Below are 25,425 nucleotides of genomic sequence, written 5' to 3'. Positions count from 1 at the left end.
TTTTTTTTTTCCATATATACATATATATATATATATATTTTTTGTAACTTTCTTCCTGCAGACGAGCCCGTGCCGGCCCGATTTGCCTTCCCGCTCATCTTAAAAAGCAGCACGTTTGCAGGCTGGCCCGTTTGTGCGTACAGGCCAGGCCTGGGCTGTTTGTAAAACRTTTTGTCTTCCCAAGAGATGGGATTGCAGGGAGCAACCATTTGGAGCCTTGGAAAGGGAAAAAAAAAAATCCCGATGTCTCGCACCGAGCATTTGCAAAGCTCTGGCTGCAGCCTGACCCACTTTGAGGATTTGATCCTGTTTCTCTCTTAATCTTTTAATTGTGGCTTTTGTTCTGCTCGGCCTCCCGAGGTTGCAGCGTTTTCTTTGCCATAGGTGTTTGCCGCTTAGCATCTGTGTGCTTTTCCCTGTATTTTTCTTTTTCCCCCCTTTAAAGCTGAGCTGTCCAGATGGTAGAGGGAATGTCCAGACCTGAACTCCATGGAAAACGAAGACTYGCGCTGGGAAAAGGAGCCCAGCGAGGCAGCGCTCGCCTCCACCTGGCTGGGCGCTGGGGCGGCCGGTGTCTAGTGCCGGCGAGCGGCGTGCCAGCGCTGCCGGCGACGGTGCCRCTCGTCACCTCGTTTTATTTTGCTCGCGTTGCCTGCAAGCTCTGCGCGAGCAGGTCCTTGGCCCGAGGACTAATGARTTTAACAGAGGCCGGGCTGCCGCGGGAGAGCTCGGGCTGAGACGGGCTCCTGATGCCCGCAATGTGCTGAGCACACGGGGGTACGGGCAACACCGTGTTCGCGGTGTAGGTCTGCACCGTTCCCAGCAGGAATACATCTGCGAAGCTCACAGGAGCTGAGCGTAGCGTTTTCTTTTTTAAAGGACGGGGATTTTTTTTTTTTTTCCAAAATATWTCTGAAAAAGTAATAGCCGTGATTTAACTAAAAATAACTCAAATCAGGGAAAATAACCTCAAACCAGAAACCGTAATTACCATGAATGCAGTAGAGCATAGGACACCCGTTCGGATGAGTAACCCAGTGATGATGTGGATGCCTCTAAGTCATTTCTACAGATGCCAGTTCAGGGTAGGAAAATGGTTCCCCTTCTGGAACCTGGCACTGCTCCTGTTGCATCAAGACTTGATGAGTCAAGGGCAGTTGCATGATTCAGCCTTCAATTTCCAAGGAATTTCGTGCCCCGGAGCCCGACGGACTCCAGAGTTACTTTTTAGGAAGACTTGGGGGTTGATCCTTCGGGCCTGGGCTGCGGTGACAACCRTAGGCGCAGCGTCCTCCCTTTCCAAGGGTTTCTCTTCCCCCCACCGAAGGTCTTGCCGGCGCATGCATCCACGGAGCCGGGGCTGGTAAAGGAGCCTCGTGCAGGAGAAAAAACTGCTGGAAGACTGCTGCCCTGGTGGTGCATCTGCATAGGCCAAAATCATTAGAGAAATGTGAATCGTTACCCAAAAAAAAAATYGTGGCCGTCGCTGAAGTAGCTTCTCTGGTAGGGGACACACGTTCAAATCGGGTCCCTGTCGAGCTGGCACAAATGGCCGCGCAGCATTTGGTTTAAAATGGCRTGTTTTGGTTCTCTGTAAGTCTATTAGGAAGAAGCTTATGCAGAGCTGAATTAAAGCACTCTTTTAGACCGGAACGAGCTAACGCTGGTGGATCTCCTTCACGTTAGGCAGGAATGGATTCGTGCTGTGAAGGTGACGCTGGTGTGGCCCTGAGTTGTTCCGGGGTCGGACTGGCCGTTCCCGGCCGGGCTCCGGGCTCAGCTCTGCGTAGTGCTGGCACCTTTTTGCACCAGGTAACTTACCCTAATGATGCGGCTTAAAAGCCGTTTTATCTCCCACCTTGTTCATCAGCGCGTCTCATCTTAAGACCTTGCATCCGGGGCGATGTCAAAAGAGGAACCAATCCTCCCGTGGCCTGGATAAAGTAGCATCATCTGCCCTGCTCGGAGCGTCCTGAGCCGGGCGGTTGGATAACCTGGCTGCGGTTAGAGTTCGCGCAGCAGCGGCTTTGCGACTGCGTCCTGCCTCTGACCGTAGCAGCAATACTCTTCTACTAGAGCGCATGTCCGGAGGAGGCAGTGGACGGTGTCATCTTTGGGAGGAAGGGTGACAACATGGGAGCTTGTGCATGTCTCCGAGAGGAGTTTTGTCTCCTCTTCCCTCTTCGATAGTGAGAGGTGCCAGTTAAGCTCGAGGCTTTGGGGAGAGGCGTTTATTTGCCAGAGGCACATGTGCTGTTTTTCAGAAAATCCAGTGCGCGTCTCTGCTCCTTTTATCCAAGGTGACTCGTTAGCCTGGGAAATCCATCCCGCGCCGCCCATCTGGACTTGCTGTGGGATCTGGAAGGAGCGTCCCCGGAGCCATGTGAAAATCACGCCCCGGTGCATCATTTCCTACTTCCGAGGCAAAGCACRGTCCCCAGGGAAACCTCCCTCTCCCCTAGGGGACGTGGGAGCTCCGCTCCYGGCCTGTGGCTTGCTCCGGGAAAGGGCCGTGGGAGAGGCTTTGTGGCTCTGCTCCTGTCCGCGTGCCAGGATGCAGCGAAACGCCGGCCCCGAGCATGCCGAGCCCGCGGCCCTGAGTCACCGCGAGGCCTCCTGACCTCGGAGACCTGGGCCCGAAGCTGGGGTTGAAGAAACGAGTGGAAAAGTCCACGTCAGGCTTTGCTTTTTAAAACCGACTCCGGCAGAAGCACAGTTTCACTTGACTTTGACCCAGACTGTGGCTCTTTCTCAACTCTGTCCTTCCTGCGTTTCCTGCCCCTTGCTGCCCACCAGCACGTGGAGACGTGGGTCGGGGACGCCTCGGCCTCTCTTCTGCGCTCCCCATCCTTGCTCATCCCCTCTTCTGCAGCGAATGTGCCCGGGCTCCTCCCTGACAAGGCCCTGATTTAATTCCCTCTTTGGCGGACAAGGCAGGGGGTCCTGCGGGAAGTGTAATTGAGTAAATTAGAGGCTGTGGCATAATGACGATGCAGGTAGGGTCTGAATTAAGATTGCCCGGGTGACCTTAAGCGAGGCATTTCCTAATACTGGGGGGTTCGACCCTAGTATTAACGTTCCTCGAAGGTGGACTCGCTAATGCGGTGCTAGGAGCTGCGCGCCACGCGGCCACACGACGGGGACGTTTTCGCCCATTTTCTCTGCCAGTTTTGTGTCGCGGCCCTGAAGTGTGAGGCTTCCCGCTGGTCTTCTCCAGCAGAGATCGCTGGGCGGCGTTGACTTATTCCCCCGCGCGGCTGAGAATTAAATCTGCTTTTAACCTGCTGGGCACCTCGATGCAGTTAAGCCTGTTGCTGTTTTACCTCTATGTTCTTGGCGTTGAAGCAGCCCTCCTGGGAAGCCTGTTCTGCTGTCGGCACTTCTCTGTGGATGCTGCCCTTCCTCCTCGCCTGTCCAGCGCTGCAGCCGGCGATGCCACTATGTAATTTTGCTTTTTGGGTGAAGCTTTTGACTGTTACGATTGTCAGCGTAGGAGAGAGGGGAAAGATTTGGAGCCGGGAGGAGCGTTAACCAGCCTCGTGCGCTGGAAAGCGGATGGAAATTGCCATGGTGCGTACCCAGGGCCCTCCGACTCGGCCGAAGGGGGTGTAGGCAGGCAGGAGAATGCTGATCCGATGGAACCGGCTGTAATTACCCTCGGTGCCTCTGGCTCGCCTGTAATTGTGGTTTCGGGGAGCCATTGCGTCTTGGAAATYGGCTGCAGCAGCGGAGCTTTGGGGTTTACGCTGTTGTGGACTCCGACTTTCCGTCCTGCGGGGCGGTTTCGGGGCGGTGGAGYGGCTTTGGGAGATCCTGTTGTTCAGCCCAGCTGAACGCTCTCGGCTCCCTGGCGCGGTTTTTGGTGCCGGCACGGGGGAGCTTGTAGCAAATGCGGTGTTTCACCGTGTGCCGGAGCACGGTGCGACGAGGTGAGAGGCTGTTGCTGCTTCGCTGCTTGTGTTTAGCCTGGGACTGCTTTAACCACCTTTGTGGCTTCCCCCGTCRTCCTGAAATAAGCCTGGTTTGGGTTCGCAGTGGAGTTCATTTGATGCACACTCAGGCTTGCATGCACACATGCACACACACACACACACTTTAAAGAAGTGAGTATACCATGGGCGCTTTGCATTTCTGCAGCGTGTTGGCCAGCGAGGCATCCCCCTTCGGGCCTGCCGCGYGTCCGTGCAACCTCTCTGGGAAGGGGAGATGTCATCCTCGTTTTTGGGAGGAACATCGCCTTTCTCCAAGCCGTGCCAGAAACCCCGCTCCGAGCCCGTGGCGGAGGCTGAGCCTTCCTAGCACCCACGTGGTGCTCGGGAACGCCGTGGCGGGCTGAGACCCGGTGCGAGTCCAGCCCGCCCTGACCGGGACTCGCTCTAAACTCCTCCAAACCTTCCTGCCTCCGTGGTGGGGCTTGGTCTCGGCCTTGCCGGAGGTCCTGCGCCGAGTCCTGCGAACGCCCCCGAGGCTGTGCAGCGAGGGGGAAGCCGGCGAGCGCACGGGGAGGTGGCGGCGGGGGGCCCCGACGCGCTGCCCGGCCCCTTCGCCGCGGGGTGCGGACGCACTGTCGCCGTGCCGTGCGCTCCGCGTCTGTCTCTTGATCTGTTTGTCTCCTCTTCTCCCCCCYGCTCCRCTCCGCTCCCCTGCAACGCTGTCCTCGGGGCCTTGCGCCATCTCTCACCGCAACCCCTGTCTTTGGTGTCGCTTTGTGTCCTCCCTCCTTGGCAGCAGACCAGGCAGCAAAAGGCAGCCTCACCTGCCCAGGTAAGAGGGGTCGGGGAAGGGGCTGGCGCTCGTGCTCTCATGCTGCACCCTCGCTTCATCGCAGTCTCGGGGGCTTTAAGGCAAAGGCCAGCTGGTATTTCGATCAGATACGCTGGGAAAACCTTCATTTTTCTCTCTTTTGTTGCTTTGTCGCCCTCCCGCTCAGCCCCTGCCCCGGAGCGGCAGGGGTCTGGCTGGTTCGGATGGGAGGAGGAGGGATAGGACAGCGGCCAAGGAGGACGTCTCGCCTCTAGGGTCCTGCTTCCAGGCCGGCCTCAGAGCAGGGAGCCCGGGTGGCTTGGGGAAAGGATGCGAGCGGGAGGCCGTGCTCTGGGGTCCTCRTTTCTGGGATGGTGCCGGATTCGGAGGACTGGCAGAGTCAGGTCCCCTGAGGAGGGGTAAGGGAGCAGGGCTGCGTAGCTCTGGGGTGCTGTTTTTGGTGCGGCCCTGGCTAGGTGGCGAAGAACAAGTGTGAGGCTCGTCTTTGATGCAGGTGACTCAAAATCCAGCTCCCGTGTGATTTCCTCGGGCCATCACTCGAGTTAGCATCTCCTGCCAGCACACCGAGCTTACGTGGGTATCGTGACTTGGCGGAGCAGCCAGGGGCCGTCTCGTTTAAGCGGTGTTTGCAGCGTTGGCTGCCCAACGGCCGGGGTTTGCTTTGACTTCTCCAGGCCCCGTTAGGTGGAGAAGAAACGCTGGGGCTAAAAAGAGCTATTGGGATGAGCGCCCTCCCTCCTCACCCCGGGGAGGAGCAGTCCTTCCAGCGCAACAGCCAGGGGACGGGCCGCGTGTCTCCCGTGCGCAAAAAGCCGCAGGCAGCTTGTCAGTGCGGCGTGCGGAGCCTCGCTGCAGGGCTGGCGAGGAGAAGCGAGAGGGGAGGAATGTAAAATAACTGTCCGTTGTCTGTCTGTCTTTCTCTCATCCATCCTTCKCTGCTTCGTGTTCTGTTCTTCCATCAGCCCCATTGCAGCCTGGTAAGCCCCGGCGCCGAGCGCCCGCGCTGTGTGTGCGCGTTGCATGACGCAGTGCCCTCTTGCCTGTCACCTTCGCTCTTCTCTCCCGGCCCTGCTCATTCCGTGCAGCCCCGACCGGCTCCTTCCTTCGAGCATCCTCCCGGACCTACGGGAGACCTTGGGCCATGGCCCCGAGCCTGGCGTCTTCCGGGGCTCTGCCTGGAGCTCTGGGTCAGGGCTGGCAGGGGGATGAAGGGAGAAGCGTTTTCCCGAGGCGGCTTGGGGCCGGGCAGCAGGAGCCGGCGCGGGCTGCCGTGGCTTTCCAGCCGCTGCCGCGCAGCTCCGCGCGTTTGTCCTTCCTGAGCCGGAGTGAGAGCCGAGTCCCCAGCAGGGGCTGCAGGATGACCCTCTCCACTTGTTCTCCTCCCTGACCTTCCTCGCTTCATCCTCCGCAGGTTAAGCAGCCTGTCTTCCCTGGGCGATTCGTCTTCGGAACGGAGGTCTCCCGGGCACCACCGCCAGCCCTCTGACTCCACCGAAACCACAGGTAGATTTTTCCTTCCCCCTCCTCCGCTTGTGCTGTGCTAGAGGATGTGGCCGGTGCGGTGCGAGTAGCTGCCTGTTTGCACAGGGGCCTTAATGGCTGCACAGCGCAGTCCTCGCAGTGTCCTCGTGGGGTGGGACGCGGCTCTCCCGCCCCGTTTGCAGCGGGGAAGCCGAGGAGCAGAGCAGCGGCGTGGCCTGGCCAAGGCCACGGGTGCCTGGGGAGCGCAGGACCCTCTCTGGCCCCTGAGCTGGCCTAGCAGCAAGGGAGCGGGGCTGCAAAGGTGCCCACRGCCGGAGGCTCTTCCCACGGTGTCTGTGCTTAGCCTAAAGCCCCGTTCTCAGAGGGGATGGAGTAAAGGCGCTGAGCCTACGGGAGGGATTTGGCAGGCATCCAGCGTTGCTGGCTGCGGGCTCTGGCTGCGTCTTGTCAGCCCCGTGGATGAGGGAACTGGATCACTGGAGGGAGGCTGTGGGTCGCAGGCTTGATGTGAGGTTGCTTTTTTGATACGCCCCCGGTTTCCACAGGTAGAAGGTTGAAGCTTTCTTTACAGCAGGTAGATTTGGAGGTTAAAAGCCTGGGAGGCAGGAAGGGGCTCCCCCACTGCGGCCCTGGGACAAGGGCGGCTGCGGGAGCTCGGGCTGCTCGGAGGAAACCGGCTCGGCATCTGGGCAGGCCCAGAGTTCAGCGGTTATTAATACAGCATAGCCAGAAGCGATGACCGTTCTGTTCTTGGGAGATTTGGGGTCTGATTCTTCTTCTTGCCGTGTCGCCTTTTACATCGTTTGGGCAGCATAAAGAGCCCTCAGTGTGAGGATGAATTCACCGTGCCCCTCGTGTTGCCAGAGCAGCGCGCAAGGGGCCCGAGAGCTCTGGCGAGTCTTGCTGCAGAGGTTAGCGAGCGAGCGAGCGACCCAGCTGCTTGCAGAGCCTCGGCCGCTGTCTCGAGCACGTGTCCCCTCCCCGGCCGCTCTGAATCCAGCGCCCRGTGCAAACCCGCGGCTCTGAGCGTGATTCGGGGGTGGGGGGCTACAGAGCAGAATACCAAAAACCATGTGGGTGTTCTCTGCGCACCATCTCCTGCTCCGTGCGCTTTTGGGATGGAGACCCTGGCTTTGCTGCCAAACCACAGCTGACTTCTCGAGGGCCGTGCGCCCCTTCCCTGGCTCTGGAGAACGGGCAGGAGCGGCAGCCCCAGGAACCAGGAGCCACAGCAAATTGGTCCAGGCCACGTTGGCGCTCGAGGCTCAGAGCCTCACTTGCTTTCCCTCCTCTCCCTGCTCAGGTCTGGTGCAGCGCTGCGTCATCATCCAGAAGGACCAGCATGGCTTCGGCTTCACCGTCAGCGGGGACCGCATCGTCCTCGTGCAGTCCGTGCGGCCAGGTGAGCAGGAGCCGGGCCCTCGYGGCCCCTGCGGGCTCCCCTCCTCTKCTTAGGGTCCCGTCCCTCCTGGGGCTGGCRAAACGCGGGAGGAGGAGACCTTCCTTCCAGCTGCTCGCTTGACGTCTTTCTTCCGAACGGGGACAGCAGAGGACACRGTTGCTGGGGGAAGGAAGGAAGTTACGGGGTGAGCTTGTTCAGGTCGCCGGCGTGGGGTGGCGTTGCTCCCCGGACCGTGGGGAAGCTCTCCGGGCAGCGACAGGTTAACCGCGGCGCTCTCCTGGTTGTTATATAATCCAGGGAGCTGCTGACTGTGGGTGGGTGGGGAATTCCCTTTTGTAGCCCTCGGTAAACAGGGATTCGGCAGCGCTCTGCTCTTGGCGCGGTGCTGCGGGAGACGCTGCCGGTTTTGCTGTATAATGACTTTGCGGGGTGGCAGGGCTTGGAGCAGCAATTTAAATAGACAATGAACTGCTTATTTTACAGCGGATGTTCCCGCCTCCTCCCCCTTCCCCCCTCTAGCCCAAAAGCCAGGAAAAATGAGAATGTAGGAAAGGGAAAATGCTGCGCGTTTCAAGGGCAGGTTAACGCTGGAATTCCTCTCTCCTGCAGCAGGAGCTGCTGGGAGAGACCCCTGCATCGGCCCCTCTCRCCCCGGGGGACTCCTGGGCGTGCGGCTCTGACCGGGGGCGCGGAGCTGGGGGCTGAGGCCCCCCGGGCCCCGTTCCCTTCGGTGCTGCCGCCTGTGTGGTCACTGACACGCGTTCACACCCACCTCGCCCCGGTGTGAATGACCACCCTGGGTGCCGGACGGCAGGGAGTCCTGCCCCCCGCTTCTCCCTTCAGCTGCCAGTAATGAGACTATTAAAGCTGAAGGAATCTGAACAATCCAGTGTGCTTTCCACTTCTCCGAGCTCTCTGCCATGTCTTAGGCCCTCGGCTTGGAATTGAACCTAATGGAAACATTTCCTCTTGGGTTTGGCTTTAGGAAAAGAGAATTTTTCATGGATTTCAATCTCAATGGTTTTGTTAAAGAGTGGGCAGGGGGAGAAAAGGCAGAATAACACTGCTTTTCCTGGGCCCTGCTCCTGTGTTTGCATCCAGGCACATGGTGGCTTCTTAATGCTCTCTAGATGTGCAGGAGTCATCCTGGATGGTGGGGTAACGGGTTGGGGCCCTTGGTTCACCATGATTTGGAAAATGCTGTTAAGGAGGCGCTGGGTCTCATTTTGTGGGCCGAAGAGGACTTGTCCATATTCACTGTGGGCTAAAAAGTGGTCTGTCTCTCTCTCGTGTTGCAGGAGGAGCAGCCATGAGAGCAGGGGTGCAAGAGGGGGACCGGATCGTCAAGGTGAGCACCCAGAGCCGTCGCCTTCAGGCTTTCCCAGCGCTTCTCCGGTCTCTGCTCGGGGCAGCGTGCCCTGCTCCGCATGCCAGTCTGATGCCCTCTTTCTCTTCTCCCAGGTGAACGGCACGATGGTGACAAACAGTTCTCATCTCGAAGTGGTGAAGTTAATCAAATGTGAGTATGGCTGGGGGAGCTGTCACTGCTCTGAGGCCAACCTGATGCCTCGTGATCTTAGATGACTGGCAGCCCTGGTCTTCCCCTTCCCGGCTGCTCTGCCCAGCTGTCCCGGTGGCTCTCCTTCACTGGGCAGCGTGCCCGAGCTGCTGCAGCTCTTTATCCCTCGCCACGAGGCGGGGAGGAGGTGGCGCAGGTGTGTAGGAGCACGTTCCCATCAGACGATTAAGGAGATAGTGGGAGCCACTGGAGGGCAAAGCACCGGGGAGTCTGGGGCCGGGCCGAGCAGCGCACACCCAGCCCGCCCGGCAGACGTTGTCGTGGAGAAAGCTCAGCCCTCGCCGCGTCGCTCTGCAGCCTGCCCGCGCCACTGCTCCCCCTGGACAGTGAATAATGGAAATCTTTCTCTCCCTCCCTTTCCTGATCCTTGCATTTTTTTCCAGCTGGTGCCTACGTCGCTCTGACCCTCCTGGGCTCTCCCCCGCCCTCGGTGGGGCTCTCCAATTCTCAGCAAGATGTGAGCATGGCAGGGGCTCCCCACATCAGCCCCACGCGTCCCCCGCCGCCTCCCCCGCCACCGCTACCTCCGCAGCGCATCACCGGCCCCAAACCCCTGCAGGTAACAAACCGTGCGGTGCTCCCGTGCGGCAGGCACGTGTGGCTCATCCTGCCTGCGCTGCTGYCCCGCTCTGACCCTCCATGCTGCCCTGCACTGCGGGGAAGAGGAGGATGAAGCTCAATCTGTCTCTTTGTGTCCATCCTAAATTCCAGGACCCAGAAGTTCAGAAACACGCGACACAGATTCTCCGGAACATGCTGCGGCAGGAGGAGGCAGAGTTACAGGTACGATGGGGTTGCCAGCTCTTTTCCTTGGGGGAGCAGCAGCGGAGCAGCCCTTGGGCTGGTTATTCCCTTCTCTGAGCTCTTAGCATTGGGAGCAGCTCATCCCACCTTGCTGCCAGGCAGGACTTACACCCTCCTGCTTGTGCTAGAGACCTGACTGGTGCCTGAGATGTATAATATTTGGGGGGGGCAGATGTTGTCATTGCTTGCTGACCCCCGTGGAGCCCTTGGAGCACACGGATGGCCCATCCAGCCAGCGCCTGTTCTGCAGCCGGGTGCTCRCGAGCCGTGCTGGGTGTCGCTGCCCCTTTCCTGGGGGATGGCAGGRCAGACTTACTGGGATGGAGCTGCCATAAGTGTCGTGTCTCATCTCTCCGCTCAGCGCTTCTATGAGGTGTACAGCCGAAACCCTGCCACCGTAGTGGAGGAGCAGATCGAAGGTGCGCGCCGGCGGGTCAGCCAGCTGCAGCTCAAAATCCGACAGGAGACTGGTGGCTCTGTGGTACGTGAAATGCCCTGGAGCTGCACAGGGAATTACCAGAGTTACTCCTGGTTGAGTTGTCCTGCCGCCCTCCGGGTTGGAGCTTGGCCTGGTTCTAGCCGCGGCGAGGTGACCCTCTTGTCACCTGGCCAAGAAAACCCTCCGAATGCAGCGGGAGCTGTGCGCTGCGGGGCCCGGCTGGCCTTGGGTGCGGGTGCTGCGAGCACGGGTGGGATGGAGCGAGCTCAGCAAGGCAGAGCGGCTGCCCCGGAGGCCTGCGCTTGGCTTGGGTGAACCATCGCTCAGTGGGGTCTGCTCAGGAGAAGGAGCTGCTCCTGGTCTCCAAAACTTGCTGCAATTCGTGGGAGCACTTGTGGGCTGGTCTATCCCTCGCTCTGTGCCTGGGTGTCCCCACCTCTTGGGTAACGTCCTGCTGCTCCAACGCACATCCTTGCGTTTCAGGATTTGGGGCGGCTGAGTGGTGATGCCGGCCTGGCCAATTCCAGGGTGACGGAAGGTGAGTTTCGGTGGTGTTTTGCACCTTTCCTGCTCCCCAGTGCCTACAGGCTCTCCTGCCCGTTTCCACGTGGTTCAGTTTGTTCTCTGTGCCCAGGACGCCTCTCCCTGGACTCTCAGGACGGTGACAGCGGCTTGGAGTCCGGCACAGAGCGGTTCCCCTCCGTGAGTGAGGTAAGAGCAGGGTTACTGCCGCAGAGGGCAGCCCAGCTCTACTTCTGCTGGGCCCTGGGAGGGGGAAGAAAAGCGTAGTTTAAAACTGTCTAAATCTAGGCTGGGATGGATGGAAGCTACAGCAAGGCCCAGATGTAGGGGTCTGTGCATCCTGCCCTCACAGGGCCGTTAGGAGTTGAGGGCCTAATTCTGCAATTGTAATTATTTATTTACTTTCTTAACAAGCTGAATTTCTCGTAATGCAGTCACGGCTCTGAATTTCCTTAGTCTGACACGACTGCATCAGCCCTGAAGCCTTAAGTCCCTAGTTTGTGTTCCTAATCTTAAAGCTCATCTTAGCAAAGAGGAGCATTTCCGATAGCCCTCAAGGGTGTATGTGGTTTCCAAGTTCCTTGGACCCTTTGAGAAYGTTTCCTTTCATGGTCTCTGACCTGGAAACGGCTCTAGAGACAGCCCTGGGTGTCTCTCACGGGTGGGTGAGAGGTGCTGCTGACTCCAGGTGCTGGCGGGGAGGCTGGCCGGCCCCACGCTGCGTCCCCTGACGCCAGCGCCTTCGCCCTTGTCCCGAGCAGATCTCTCTGAACCGGAACTCCGTTCTCTCTGACCACGGTTTGGACAGCCCGCGTACCTCTCCCATCATCACCTCCCGAATGTGCCAGCACCATCGCCGGCAGGGCTCCGACACCGCCTTCGCCCCCTCTGCCGAGCAGGTGGGCTGGGGACGGGCCATCCCGGGGGGGGGGGAACGGGCTGGGGTCCCGCTGCCGGGAGGGGGAGTCTGACAGCGCTCGACCCACAGCAGTGACCCAGAGTCGCTCAAAGCCGGGGTGCCTGCCATCGCCGGGATGCTATCTGTCTCTCCTGTCTCCTGCAGGGACTGGACCGGACGGCGCGGCCCCTCATCATTGGGCCGGAGGAGGATTGCGACCCAGGATATTTCAATAACGAGGTAACAGCATCCAAGATATTCTTGGCTTTTGCCCCATCTCTGCAGCAGCTGTCCAGGGCCATGGGACGGGGCCCGGCCTCCCCTTCCACACGGTTCCCTTTGTCGGCCCATGTGCCCGGCACCCAGTAAGTGGTGGCATTTAGAAATCCTCCTAAGAAGGAGGCCTCGCTCACTGACCTCATCTGCCACCATCGTCCCTGCCTGTGCAAAGGGTTTTCCCTGATGACAGCCAGCGCTGCAGCCAGCCGGGCTGCCGACACAGCCCTGAAGGGGATGTCCAAGGTCGGGCGGGTTGTGCTGATCTGAGGGAGGCGGCTGCCACGAGTGCTCTGCTGCAGTGAGGAAAGGGATAAAGGAGCCGGAGATTTACCCTGGCGATGAGCTGCGGGGTGGACCTGCTCCAGAGGGGTTAATGCCTTTCCTTCCTAACTGGTGTGTCCTCCTTTGGGTCTCTTCTCTGCCCAGTGTGACTCCCTCTTCCAAGACCTGGGGAAGCTGAAATCGCGGCCGGCACATCTGGGCGTCTTCTTGCGCTACATCTTCTCCCAGGCAGATCCCAGTCCCCTGGTAAGCGAAGTCCCTGTCGCTGACAGTACCTGGAGGCACCAAGGAGGGGGGGAAATCCAGATGGGCTGGCGTATTTGGTACTTTCTCCTTTTCCCTGGGGGCTCCAGGGCGGTGCGTGTTTGTTGAGTACGCTCACAAAGCGCCGGCTCCATCCGGGGCTCTGCTGTGCCCCGCAGCCCCCGTGCAGAGCTCTCGGGACGCTGCGTGGGGCTGAAGCAGCTGCCTGCGCAGAGCCTGATCTCTGCGGTTGCCTGCTGTACGCAGGTTGCCTGCCAGTGGTTTCCACAGCCGTGTGTGCACATGAGAGGGAAACACAGTGCAGGGTTTCACTTCCTCCCCTTCCTCTCCTGGGCATGGCATGGGTGGGGGTACTGCCCTTGCCGAGATCCCTGCGATCATTTCCTGTTTCACGTCGCTACGGCTGCCGCTCTATTAAGTATTTCTCCTTCCTGCTTCTTAGTCTTCCCCCTTTTTATCCTCTGCCCATCTTCTCTGCTCTCCCCTCCTTGCAGCTGTTCTACTTATGCGCAGACGTTTGCCAGCAGACAACCACGAAGGATTCACGGATCTTGGGGAAGGACATCTGGAACATCTTCTTGGACAGGAACGCGGTAAGGGCAGGAGTTCGGCTACGTCTCGGTTGTGAACCTGCATGGGAGTCCTTGCTCCTGCAGGAGATGGGAGGCGAATCAGCTGGAAAGCCGACTGATGTTGCATTTCCATGCAGCGTCCCTGCATGGGGATTCTTTTTTTAACAGCGTGTTTTTGCCACTGACCATTGCTGTGTTGCTGCTGGGTGCTCTGAGATTTGTTAGTACTGCACTGATGCAAGTAGTTGCACTTGCATAACGAATGTACCCAAGCGTTGCACAACTGCGGCTGCCTCCGGGCCTGGCAGCTCAGTGCAGGCAGGAGAGGAGGCTCCGGGACGTGGGGGTGATGGCTTCTGGCTCTCTCTTAGCCCTCCTGGGCACCTCTTGTCCAGTGCCTCCTCTGAGGGAGCAGGTTTCAGTTACGCTGCTCARCAGGGACGTGTGTATTGGGTGCTGAGATGAGCGCTGGGTTACTGGAGTGTTTTGATCGACGTGTGAGATTCCCGTTTCTCACCTCTCTGGCTGCGGATGTTGCCAAGTAGCGATGGTGCAGGAGCATGGGGCACCCTCTCTGAGCAGCTCTCCTCTGTGCTGGTCTGAGCACATGCACCATATCCACGGCTCCTTCCAGCCACGTTCACCACGTTGTTCTGCAATGAACTGGTGCTGAATTGCTCTTTTGTTCTGTCTTCCCTCCCCAGCCTCTCAGAGTGAAAGTGTCTGAGCATCTCCTGGCTGAAATCGGTGAGTGAGGATGTGGCTCTGCCAGAGCCCAGGCAGTGTGTGACAGGGTCTGCCACAACATCCACAGCCGCTGGCTGCATGCCAGCGCCGCTGGCATCTTCACCTTGAATAAAAACTGTTCATTAGGATGCCAAAAAACTTCTTCAGGACTTTCCTGAAAGCAGACTATCATCTGAGAGGGGTCAGGCAGCCCATCTCTCTCYGCTCTTCAGCATATTGCCCTGCTAGAGAGGGAATGTGTTTAGAATTGGGACTCCTTGGTCCTTTCCCAACTCTTTCCCTGTTGTCCTGCAGAAGTCTCTTCTTGGAGAGGTCTCTTCCCTACCAGGAGAAGGTATCTAAGTCTGCCTGTGCAGAATGGGAGACAGAGATAGTCCCTGCCTGGGGAAGCTAAAACTCCAGCTAGCGAAGAGCGGGGAGCTGAGCTTTGGGAGGGGGAAGGCTAACAGAGAGACTCCTGAGGTCTCCCTGCCTGCCCTGCTCTGCCTAAGGACTGGGGCTGCCAGAAGATCCTCTGCTCCCTTCCTCTCAAGCCGAGCCTAGTTGGTGACACTGGCTCTCTTCTCATGTCCCCAGAGACTCGCCTGCGGTATGGGGACGATGTCCGAGTTGCCCTCTTTGAAGCTCAGGAGATGGTGATGCCCGAGATACAGGAGCAGATCCAGGACTACAGGTAACAGAGTGGCCTGGGCACCCCACAGAGCTCGACGTGCTCCTCCTCGCACTGCCGACTGCACGGGGTTCCTCTCACCTGAAGGAACTGGTGCCYGGGTGGCCATGGCTCGTGGCCCTGACCCCTGCCTGCATCTCTGCAGGACAAAGCGGACCATGGGCCTGGGGAGCCTGTACGGGGAGAACGACCTCTTGGACCTGGATGGGGACCCCCAAAAGGAGCGCCAAGTGGCTGAGAAGCAGCTAGCCCAGCTGGGCGACATCCTGTGAGTGCCAGGCTGCAGTGCAGGAAGCTCCTTTCTCCATGGATTTGGGGGCTAGGACATTGGGAGGGGGATCGGGCATGGGGTCAGCTCAGCTCGTTGATCCTACTGCCTCCCTGGCTCCACAGATTTGCGTTTGGAGTCTGGAGGGAGAGCTTGGAGCCGGTGCTCGGTGCGATGGCGTGCGGGACGGAGGAGAGGGTGTTTGCAGGGGGCTCGGAGGGAGGGAGGGTGGGCTGCGCCCTGCCGGGGATGGCTTCTCCTGGGGACTGAGCGCAGGAGCCAGTTCCAAACAAGCTCTTCTTTTATTCCCCCTCTGTCTCTCTCTAGGTCAAAATATGAAGAGGACAGGAGGTGAGTGGCCCCTGGGGCACCACAATTGTGCATCCAGATGTAACTGCAATACAGATGTTAGCTGGGGAGGCAACGGGGGGCCCAAGAGGAGTTGCAGGAACATCCCCTTCCCATGCTGGAGTGCAGCATCCCCTCCAAGTGCCAGACGTATCCCTGTCGGCTGTCAGGGTGGCCCTGGGGAAAGAGCAGGGTGAACACTTACCTCGGGGTCCTGGTGCCCTGGGTAGAGCCCCCTCCTGTCCCCTAGCAGCAGCCGGTCCCTGCTGCTCCAGCTTGCCCTCTCAAACTGTTTCTTGCCTTTCCTTCTCCCTCCCTCCTCTCATTGCCACGTGTCCCTGCCCGGGCATCCTCTCCTTCCTGGGATCAGATGGACCTTCTGTCACTCTGCAGCCCTACAGGATGTCCTGGCCTCCTTCTTTGGTGCCTCTGCCCTGTGGTGTCCTGTCCTGGTGTTTGATCTCCAGCCTCACACTCTCCTCTCTTCCAGCTCCCCCATGGCCTTTGCCCTCAGCACGTATATGAACCACACAGGCATCCGCAGCCGGGAGCCCCGCTTGGCCAGCACCAGCGAGAAGGCCCAGTTCCTCCCGGATAAGGACAAGTGGTTGCCCTTCTTCCCCAAGACCAAGAAGGTGGGTGGGTTGCTGGCAGCTGTTCCTCCGCCCTGGGGCCAGGATGTCGCCATTCCCTGCCCTAGCTCCTCTGAGACACCCTAGGGGTCTGCAGAGATTCCCTGCTTGGTTGCACCTTGAACTTAGCACTAGGACAAAGCTGTGGTGCCTCCTCCCAGCTGGTAATAATTCGCAGCGGTGCAGGGGATGGGGTCACCAGAGGAGTCAGGCTGGGATGGAGGGAGAGCTGGATCTGAGCTCCATCCCTTCCCCGTAGGGTCAGTGCCACTATTCCTGCAGCGTTCAGCCAGCGTGGTGAGGGTTGGGGTTACCCTCAGAGCCCCTGTGGTGTCCACGTTGTAACACGTGGTTTTATCAGTGCTGCCCATGTGTCCCAACAGAGCAGCGGCACAAAGAAGGACAAGGATGCCATGGAAGACAAGAAGCGCAACCCCATCCTCAAGTACATTGGGAAGCCCAAAATCTCCCAGAGCAGTGAGTATTGGGACCTGCTGCGATGCTGTGTCCACCAGCCTCCCCTGCTGCCTGGAGGAGATCTGCAGCCTTCTGTGTGCCCGGGGCAGCTGAGTGGCCTTTGGCACCCGTGGGACTCCCCTTACCTGCAGGCAGGCTCAGCTGGGCTGAGAAACGCTGGTTCCACCACACTTCTCATCAGCCACCCTGTGCCCTCGTTCTCCAGCGCTCACTGGAAACCTGTTGCCTCCCGACTGTCCGTGCTCCCAAATGACTCTGAGGGGAGTCGGAGGGGGAGTTGAGCTGAGCTCTCCCCAAAAGTTCCTCCTACGTAACCCTCCTGCGGGCTTACATGCTGCTCTCTGTATCTTGGAAGTGTCACAGCCCAGGAGCTCCTGGGGTGGACTGAGGTGGTGGAGAGTGTGTACACGTGTGTGTGTGTACACGTGTGTGTGCACGTTCCTTTTGCTCCCCTTCCACTTTGAGTTCTCATGGCATTAGCTCACATGTTCCCTCTTTGCCTCCTTTGTTGTTGAAATGCAGGATTGATTTGACATCTCATTTTTGTTTTTCCTTTCAGCATTTCATGTCCCTTTGTCCCCTGTTGAAGGTAAAAGGCCTCTTCTTTTATTTGCCATTCACCTCATGTGCTTAGTTTTGTTTTATCCCCTGCCCCGAGGTACTCAGTGTTGTTGCATTGGGTGTTGGGGTGGGCTTGGAAGGACGCGGCTGGGCCAGCCGCAGCCGGTGCGTGTGCTGTGGGGTCTGGGCGAAGGGCTCCCCTCGATGGCAGGTCGTTCCAGTCCCGTGCTCGGGTGTCCGGACACGAGCACCCACTTGGCACATCTTTCCGAGGAAGGTGGCAGATGGCCTTGAGGAAACCCCCCCTTTGTAACCAATAGTGATGCTGCTGGCGCCTTCGCTTCCCGCAGCCCCGGCTGGATGGCGCTTCGAGGGGGAGATGGCCGAGGTTGCAGCGCTGCGGGGTGGGAGGCAATGCGAGCGTCTCCTCCTGCCGCTTAGCACAGCGCTGGCYGCTGGAGCCCGGGCCTCACCAGGGTTCCTCCGTTGCCTTTGTCCCAGCAGTCAAACCTGGCAATGTGAGGAACATTATCCAGCACTTTGAGAACAACCAGCATTATGAGACCCAGGAGCCTGGCACACAGCGTCTCTCCACCGGCAGCTTCCCCGAGGACTTGCTGGAGTCAGACAGGTAGGCAGGAGGGGACAGGCCTGGGGCGGACTCACAGGCCATGCTCTTGATGGACTTGCAGCAGCTTCTGGCTGAGGTCCCAGGTTTGCAGGCGCATCCCTGCCCATCTCTCTGGGCTAAGCCTGACTGTTCTTGGCTTTGTCTCCCTGCCTTGCATGCTGCAGTTCCCGGTCGGAGGTCAAGCTGGGCCGTTCAGAGAGCTTAAAAGGCCGGGAGGAGATGAAGAAATCTCGGAAAGCAGAAAACGTGCCTCGATCCCGCAGTGATGTGGACATGGATGCCGCAGCCGAGGCTACGAGGCTTCATCAGTCGGCATCGTCTTCCGCTTCCAGCCTGTCCACAAGGTGAGAGCTGCTGACCAAGCCCTGGGCAGGGACAACCTGGGTATAAAGGGTCTTCGAAAGGGAGCTGGGACCCTTTGGTGTCTGCCTTGCCTGGGGTCTGAAAGCTGGTCTCCTTGGGCTGAATTACTACCTCTTGGGAAGGCTTTGGATGAGCCTGTTAGTCCACGGGAGCAGCGGAGGGAGGAGTGGGCAGTCTCTGCTCAGAGCACAAGGGTGACTCTCAGTTCCCTCCCCAGGTCGCTGGAGAATCCCACGCCCCCGTACACACCGAAGATGGGACGCAGGTGAGTGGCCCAGCCTCTGCCTCTCCCATCCGTACTTCGCCGCGTGGCCAAGCCCCGGGCTGGCCGGGATCTCTGGGACTTGCTGTTTTGCTACAGAGCAGAAGGGCCACTGGAGTGGGGTGTGCGGCCTGCCCATGGCGTCGGGGCCGTGCTCTTGCTGTGGGGGTCAGAGGGGCTCCTTCCATTTGTATCTTCCTAGCTTTTCCCTTCCCATAACTGGGCTTTGACATAACACAAGGGGAGGCGATTGCCAGGGCTGCCGGAGCTGCCTCAGGGAGGGAGTCCCTCCGGCTTGAAGCAGTTCTGCTGTTTAATGTTAGCTCTCCATCCTCCTAGGGCTAGGGGGCATCTCTGTTCCCTTGTGTCTCACACAGGAGCTTAATGGACCTATATAGATGTCTGCTGGGGGACCTAGTCTTTTAGCTCAAGAGTCAGAGGCTTGTACTTCTTGTGAAGGTCCCGGGTTCAAGCCCAAGTAGGGCCCAGGTAGATATTGGCTGTACTGGGAGCACTGTGGGGTGGGCTCACTGGATCCATGTGACTGCAGAGTACTCCCACCTCCACCTTTCACCCTCCCAGGAGCATCGAGTCGCCCAACCTGGGCTTCGGCGTCGACCCCTTCCTCCCTCACCTCTTGGAGGACGACCAGGGCCAGCTCTCAGACCTCGAACCGGAGCTGGACTCTCAGAACTGGCAGCACATGGTCAGCCGGGAGGTGGTGGCCAACCTGCCGCAGAAGGAGATCGACCGCCAGGAGGTGATAAACGGTAAGGAGCACCGACGGCRTCTCCTGCCTCCAGCGGAGAGAGCAGGCATCCTGGCAGGGTGCACAGCAGAACAACGGAGCTCGCTTGGAGACTTGTCTACCTCCGCCTGCCTTTTGCACAGAGCTTTTTGCCACGGAAGGGTCTCATCTCCGGATCCTCCGAGTCCTGGACCTCCTCTTCTACCAGCGAATGAAGAAGGAGAGCTTGCTATCCCGGGAAGAGCTGGCACTCCTCTTCCCCAACCTTCCTGATGTGATAGAAATCCACAGTAAGCCTCTTCCTTCCTTCCCTCCTTCTTTGGGCTCTTCCCTGGAAATCCTCCCTCTGCAGCAGGGCCACAGAGTGGTCCACACAGCCCGTGGCTGCCCCTGGGTTCCTGCACGGTGACCAGCTGTTTGAACCATCCCTGCCAACAGTGTCATACTGTCTTGTTGCTCTGACTTCCCGTTTTCCTCTCCTGGGAGCTCTCCAGAGTCTGGCTTTTCTGGGATCTGCCAGTGCCCATGTCTGGGATGACCAGTCTGTACCAGACCTTTGCATGGTACAGTTTCAGGACAGGCATTGGTGTCACGGTCTTTGACATGTTGCATCTGTGACAGCCGTAATTGAAGCCCAGCCTGACTCACAGCCCTTCCTCCCTGGACCCAAGTGGGAGAGCCAAGAAATACCTTACTTTTAGGCAGACAATTCAGCATGTGGCTGTTTGCACATCCAGTGTGGGGGTGAATGCTAGGTGGCCCTTACACCCCATTAAACATGTCCTTTTTGTCTCTCTCACATCCTCTTGTCCTTGTTCAGATTCTCTCTCTGAATCCATGAAGAAGCTCCGGGAAGAAGGACCAATCATCAAAGAAATTGGGGATCTCATGCTGTCTCGGGTAAGGAGGGACGACTGCCCAGAGGGAAGGGGGTGAAAGAACCCCCAGAGGCATCTTCTCGTGCTTCTGGGTGGAGATGGGCCATGCGTTTGGAGTGACTGCTTGAGCCTGGTCCTCCCCTGCTCCCCCTAGTTCGATGGCCTGGCCAAAGAGGAAATCCAGCAGGTCACTGCTGACTTCTGCTCTTACCAATCCATTGCCCTGGAGCTGATCAAAACCAAGCAGCGCAAGGAGAGCCGTTTCCAGATCTTCATGCAGGTTTGTCCCTCTCCTGGGCAGCGCTTCTGGGCTGTTCCTCACCCCAGAGCTCTCCTGGCTTCCCCTGATCTCACCTCCGGGCCTTCACCCTCTCCTCCTTCTGCTCTAGGAAGCAGAAAGCAACCCGCAGTGCAGGCGCCTGCAGCTCAAGGACCTGATCATCTCAGAAATGCAGCGCCTGACCAAGTACCCGCTGTTGCTGGAGAATATCCTCAAGCACACCGAGGGTAGGAGCCAGGAGGTGCTTGGAGGGGCACCTTGGCCTGCTCCCAGGAGCACCCAGTCGCGCTCACCCTGCTTAGCCATGTGCTCCCATCTCGAGTGCATCTTCTGACTAGCAGAAAGCAATTGCTTCCTAATGCAGGACTCATGCCTCTTCCCTCTTCCTCTAGGGCAAAATCTCAGGGCTATGGGGAGGATGTGTTGCATTTCCAGCAGAAAGAGCCAGGCTGGATGGGTGCTGGGGGGAAAAATCTCCCCCTTGTCTGCAGGGAGCTCTGGGCTGGAGGCTTTTTGTGCCCAGGATGCAGCTGTGAGCATGGGAGACTGTTGCAGCTGGACAGGGACCCACCTCATTCAGGTCCCGCTGCCTCCTGACCCATGCTCTGCTCTCTCCTGTCCCAGCGGGCACCTCAGAGCACGACAAGCTGTGCCGAGCCCGGGACCAGTGTCGGGACATCCTCAAGTATGTCAACGAGGCGGTGAAGCGAGCAGAGAACCGGCACCGGCTGGAGGGCTACCAGAAACGCCTGGATGCCACCTCGCTGGAGAGGACCAACAACCCCTTGGCTGCTGAATTCAAGGTAGCGGCTGCTCCCAGGCAGCGGCTGGGGGCCAGCAAGGGCCTGCCCTGCCCTGGCCCGTGCTCACTGCTGCCCTCCGACTCCCGCAGAGCCTTGACCTCACCTCCCGACGCATGATCCACGAAGGGCCGCTCACCTGGCGCATCAGCAAGGACAAGACTGTGGGTATGAACCTTCCCGCAACCGGGAGAGCCAGGGAGACCTCCCTCTGCAGCCTCCGCATCCCCTGGGATCTGGGCCTTTGACCCCAGCCCTAGCAGCTGAGCTGAGGGCACAGCGTTACGGGGACATCCTGTGCCCCTCTTTGCCAGCCAGGCCTGGGGCAGCGTGTCGGTGGGGCTGTTGTCCCTCCTTGCTGCCAGGAGTGAGCTTCTGCCTGCCTGCCCACCCTGAGGTTGTGACCAAAGCCCTGAGATCACTTCCCGGGGCTGAGCCTGCCCTCTCTGTCTGCTCTCCCACCCCAGATCTGCACGTGCTGCTCCTCGAAGACCTCTTGGTGCTGTTGCAGAAGCAAGACGAGAAGCTGGTGCTGAAATGCCACAGCAAGACGGCACTGGGCTCCTCGGACAACAAGCAGACCTTCAGCCCCGTCCTCAAGCTCAGCTCGGTGCTCATCCGCTCCGTGGCGACAGGTAGTTGAGGAGACYGGACAGGGCCAACAGGGCTGGAGCTGGTGGGGAGGGGATCCAGCCTCCCTCGGTGTCCGCTGTGTAATTTGGAGGSGGACAAGGGCAGGGCCATGTCCTCTGTCACCTCTGCCTGTCCTCCGGCTGTGTCTGATCACGGCCAGGCTGGTCCAGCCGTGCCGGAGGATCGGGTTAAAGTGCTAGCTGTGCCCTGACCTTTGCCGTCGCTGTCCCTCTGTGTCCCCCACGCAGATAAACGAGCCCTCTTCATTATCTGCACGTCGGAGCTGGGGCCCCAGATCTACGAGCTGGTGGCGTTGACGTCCTCCGAGAAAAACACGTGAGGTTTAGCAGGGACGGCGGGTCAGCGGGGATGGGGCTGGCGGCGAGGGGCACGGGCAGCGCGTGCCGGGGAAGGGGCTGTGGCTGGGGCACCGGCCCCGGGGGAGCTGACGGCGTTCCCTCGGCCGGGCAGGTGGATGGAGGTGCTGGAGGAGGCGGTGCAGAGAGCCATGAGGAACGCCACCTTCCCCCCCAAGCGCAGGACGCCGGAGCCCACCCGAACGGCACCCTCCAGGTGAGCAGCCTGGTCCCGCTGGGACCCCGGCCCTGGGCGTCCCCGATGCCTCCAGGGCCCTGGCTCCAGCCTGACACATCTCTGTCCTCGGTAGCCTGGTGCTGCAAGACCCCGACGTCTCCCCCATCCTCTCCCAAAGCAACAGCTCCGGAGCAGAGGCAGAGGAGAGCTCTTCGGGTGAGCTCCCTTCCTGGCTCCCRGCCCTCCCTGCCTGCACCGTGCCCCCTCCTGGGGACAGGCCTGGGAGCAGATCCGAGCTCTCCCTTTCTCCCCGCAGCGGACGACAATCCCGCCGAGCTCCTGGGCAAGGAGAAGCACCCGGCGCTGCTGGAGGAGCCGGAGGCCGAGAGCAGCGAGGTGGAGGAGGGGGAGGAAGAGCCGCCGGCAGCTCCCCTGGCTGCGGAGACCGGCGCGGAGCTGGCTGACGCTCTCCTAGCCGAGCGCCCGGGGCCCGCCATGCGCCTGGCGCTCCCGGGGCCCGTCTTCGTGGAAGGGCTGGCCGAGGCGGCCTTGGAGGATGGTGAGTGCCTCCGGGCTGGCACCCGGCTCCGGCGTGTCCGCGGGGAGCAGGTGCCAGGGCTGAAGGCTAAACTACCTCTGTCCCCCTGGTCCTAGTGGAGAACCTGCGGCTCCTAATCCTGCGGAGGCTCCTTCCCTGCCGGGACGCGGAGCCCGAGGACGACCTGACGCCCACGCCGTCCATCATCGGGGGTGCTGGCCAGGCCTGGGACTCGGTGCTCTCCAGCCAGGATTCGGCCTCCCAGGAGGTGCTGATGGAGCCCCTGGGCCAGGCCGGTCCTGCCGAGGACACGGCACCTGGCCCGAGCCGTGTGGTGGCCAGCGCGACGGAGCCGATGCCAAGATGGAGCAGGGAGGAGACGGGCCCGGCGGCGGCCGCGGAGGATCAGAGCAGCTACAAAGTTGTCCGAAAAGGTAGGGGCTGCTCAGAGCCTGGCTCGGCCGGGCCGGCTCCGGCCAGCGCCTCCGTCCCGGCGTGCGGGGCAGGCTCGCGAGGTGCAGGGGGGAGAGCCTGGATCGGGGCCCGATTCCTGCACCGGGCACGGCAGGATGCGACGTCCCTGCTGCCCCGCAGCTCCCGCACGCTCGGATCTGGCTCCGGGCTGCTGCTCCGGGGGGCTCCCCTGGGCCGGCTGCGGGGGCAGGTGCCGCGGGACCCCTCTCCTCTCCCTAACCTGCCCCTCGCTGGCGTTCGGGGTCTCTCTCTGCCTGCGTGAGCTTTGCTGGCGCTGGGGGCTTGTGCAGGGGCTGAGGGGTGCGGGTCAGCCCCCCCCTCTCCCTTACACACACCCCTTGCGTGGCAAAGGGGCCCCCACGGGTGCTGGTAGCAGGGCCTTGACTGCTGGTGTTGGGGTGCTGGTGGTGGGCTCCTCATGGTGGGTGCTGATGCATGCTGGTGTTGGGGTGCTGGTGGTGGTCTCCTGATGGTGGGTGCTGGTGTTGGGGTGCTGGTGGTGGTCTCCTGATGGTGGGTGCTGGTGCACGCTGGTGTTGGGGTGCTGATGGTGGTCTCCTGATGGTGGGTGCTGGTGCACGCTGGTGTTGGGGTGCTGATGGGTGCTGGTGGTGGTCTCCTGATGGTGGGTGCTGGTGCACGCTGGTGTTGGGGTGCTGATGCATGCTGGTGGCGTGGTGGTGGTGGTGGTGGTGGGGCTGGCTCACCCCCTTCCCTCTCCTTCCCCCCCCCTCTCTTTTTGGGGTGCACAGCCCCGGCGGAGGGTGCTAAGGAGGCCACGCCCTCACCAAGCAGCAGCCAATCAGAAACTGAGCTGCAGGAAGGAGGCGGAGCTAATGTAGATGGTAATGAGACCCCCCCACACCCCCTCCTCCCCCATTTCCATGAGCTTTGCCATGTGTCCCCGTGTCCCCAGGGGGGCCGTGTCCCTGCTTCCCACTTGGGCGGGGGGGGGTGCCCTCATGTCCCCATAGCCCTTGGGGGGGGCATGTCCCCGGGGGGGGGCCGTGTCCCTCAGGAGGACRTGTCCCCGGGGTGGCCGTGTCCCTCGGGAGGACGTGGCCCCGTGGCCAAGGACAGCGAGCGCCATTGCAGCCCCAGCGGCGGCTGCTGCCTGATCCCCAGGGCTGAGCCGAGCTTTGGGAACGAGCCGCGGCCCAGAGCGAGCTGGAAAACATGCCAGATCCTGCCACCGAGGGCACAACCTGCTCCCCACCTGCCCAGCCAAAGCTGCCCCGTGGGGGTGCTGGGCTCCCGCTGGAGCGGGGTGCACACCGGTGCCGTCCCCTGCTCCCGGGCTCCGGGGCTCTGCCGCGCTGACGCCGCCTCTGCTCCCTGCTCCAGGCAATTACTTCTACGTCAGCATGCCCATGGGGCCGCCCGAGTCCTGCACCGAGCCCGAGGCCCCCGCGCAGCCCCCCAGCCCCGGCGCCGCCTCTCCGGGTGCCCCGCAGCACGAGGGCGAGGAGCCAGCGGGTCCCAGCGCCGCCGAGGGGCCCCCGGAGCCACCCGCCCCCTCMGGCGCCATCCACGACGTCGACCTCATCTTCCGCACCATCGAGCAGCTGACGCTGAAGCTCAACAGGCTGAAGGTGAGTCAGGAGCGGGGAAAGCCGGGAGCAGGGAGACGGGATGGGACGGGACGGACCGCAGCCCAGCATCCGCTGGCTCTGACCTTGTGCTCTTTCTCCCCGGCACCGTCCAGGCTGTAGAAACGGCCCATCGCGAGCTGCTGCAGTCGCTGGGGCAGAGCTCGTCGGCGGAGGCCACCCCCGTCGGGGGCTCCGGCGCTGAGACGGACGGGTGGTCCCAGCGGCCGCCCAGCCCCGACAGCGACAGCCCCCTGTCCCGCTCCCTCCGGAGCCTGCAGTGCTCCCGGACCAGCGTGCCAGGTGAGCGGCGGCACCAGTCCCCGCGTCCCACTGCCCCGCGCGGCGCAGGGCTCGCCGGCCCCCTCACCCGCTTCTCCCCGTCTCTTGCAGGCTGCAGGGCCCCCCTCGCGCAGGACCCCGCTCGCGACGCCGCCCTTTAGCAGCGGTGGGGGGCGTCTTCCCCCAGAATCGCTCGAAGCCGGAGCCGCCTGACAGCCGCTCTGGCCCCCTACACCCGCCCCCGGGCTGGGGCTGGCCCGGGCAGGGCAGCGGGCGCCTCGAACCRGACCGCTGGGGGCTTAAACTGGAAGGTGGGAGCAGGCCTGGAGCGCGCGGGGGCAGCGTTCGGTCCTCGCCGCGGGGCTGGCGGCCGGGACACCCCCTCTTCCCCCCCGTCACGCCCCACGGCCTCGCAGAGCAGGC

At 60.8% G+C, this 25,425-nt stretch overlaps 2 protein-coding genes across 2 annotated transcripts in view; one reads left to right on the top strand and one right to left on the bottom strand.

The window, feature by feature from the left end:
* The first annotated feature begins 5,486 nt into the window (after positions 1 to 5,486).
* On the top strand, positions 5,487 to 25,412 carry ARHGEF11 (Rho guanine nucleotide exchange factor 11). The gene is made up of 41 exons (XM_026073859.1): positions 5,487 to 5,650; positions 6,176 to 6,267; positions 7,550 to 7,648; positions 8,947 to 8,996; positions 9,110 to 9,167; positions 9,611 to 9,786; positions 9,939 to 10,010; positions 10,393 to 10,512; positions 10,954 to 11,008; positions 11,105 to 11,181; positions 11,754 to 11,891; positions 12,056 to 12,130; positions 12,596 to 12,697; positions 13,210 to 13,308; positions 13,992 to 14,034; positions 14,611 to 14,707; positions 14,850 to 14,972; positions 15,300 to 15,323; positions 15,811 to 15,955; positions 16,336 to 16,429; positions 16,989 to 17,018; positions 17,492 to 17,621; positions 17,786 to 17,965; positions 18,202 to 18,249; positions 18,829 to 19,016; positions 19,138 to 19,284; positions 19,815 to 19,894; positions 20,027 to 20,152; positions 20,262 to 20,379; positions 20,777 to 20,955; positions 21,045 to 21,120; positions 21,420 to 21,587; positions 21,834 to 21,921; positions 22,057 to 22,158; positions 22,253 to 22,335; positions 22,436 to 22,678; positions 22,774 to 23,091; positions 23,884 to 23,976; positions 24,476 to 24,723; positions 24,837 to 25,023; positions 25,114 to 25,412. Exons 1-41 carry the CDS (start codon positions 5,487 to 5,489, stop codon positions 25,161 to 25,163), a joined length of 4,785 nt encoding a protein of 1,594 aa, XP_025929644.1. The 3' UTR covers positions 25,164 to 25,412.
* LRRC71 (leucine rich repeat containing 71) overlaps positions 25,232 to 25,425 on the bottom strand; it is a 6,167-nt gene continuing 5,973 nt past the window's right edge. The window contains exon 12 of the mRNA XM_026073857.1: positions 25,232 to 25,306. Within this exon, the coding sequence (XP_025929642.1) occupies positions 25,232 to 25,306 (75 nt within the window). The remainder of the gene's footprint in view (positions 25,307 to 25,425) is intronic.

This window comes from Apteryx rowi, unplaced genomic scaffold (assembly GCF_003343035.1).
Source record: "Apteryx rowi isolate R43461 unplaced genomic scaffold, aptRow1 scaffold_379, whole genome shotgun sequence".
NCBI classification, from domain to species: Eukaryota; Metazoa; Chordata; class Aves; order Apterygiformes; family Apterygidae; genus Apteryx; species Apteryx rowi.
The sequence above is the reverse complement of the archived record's forward strand: the minus strand, read 5'-3'. Positions and strand labels throughout refer to the sequence as shown.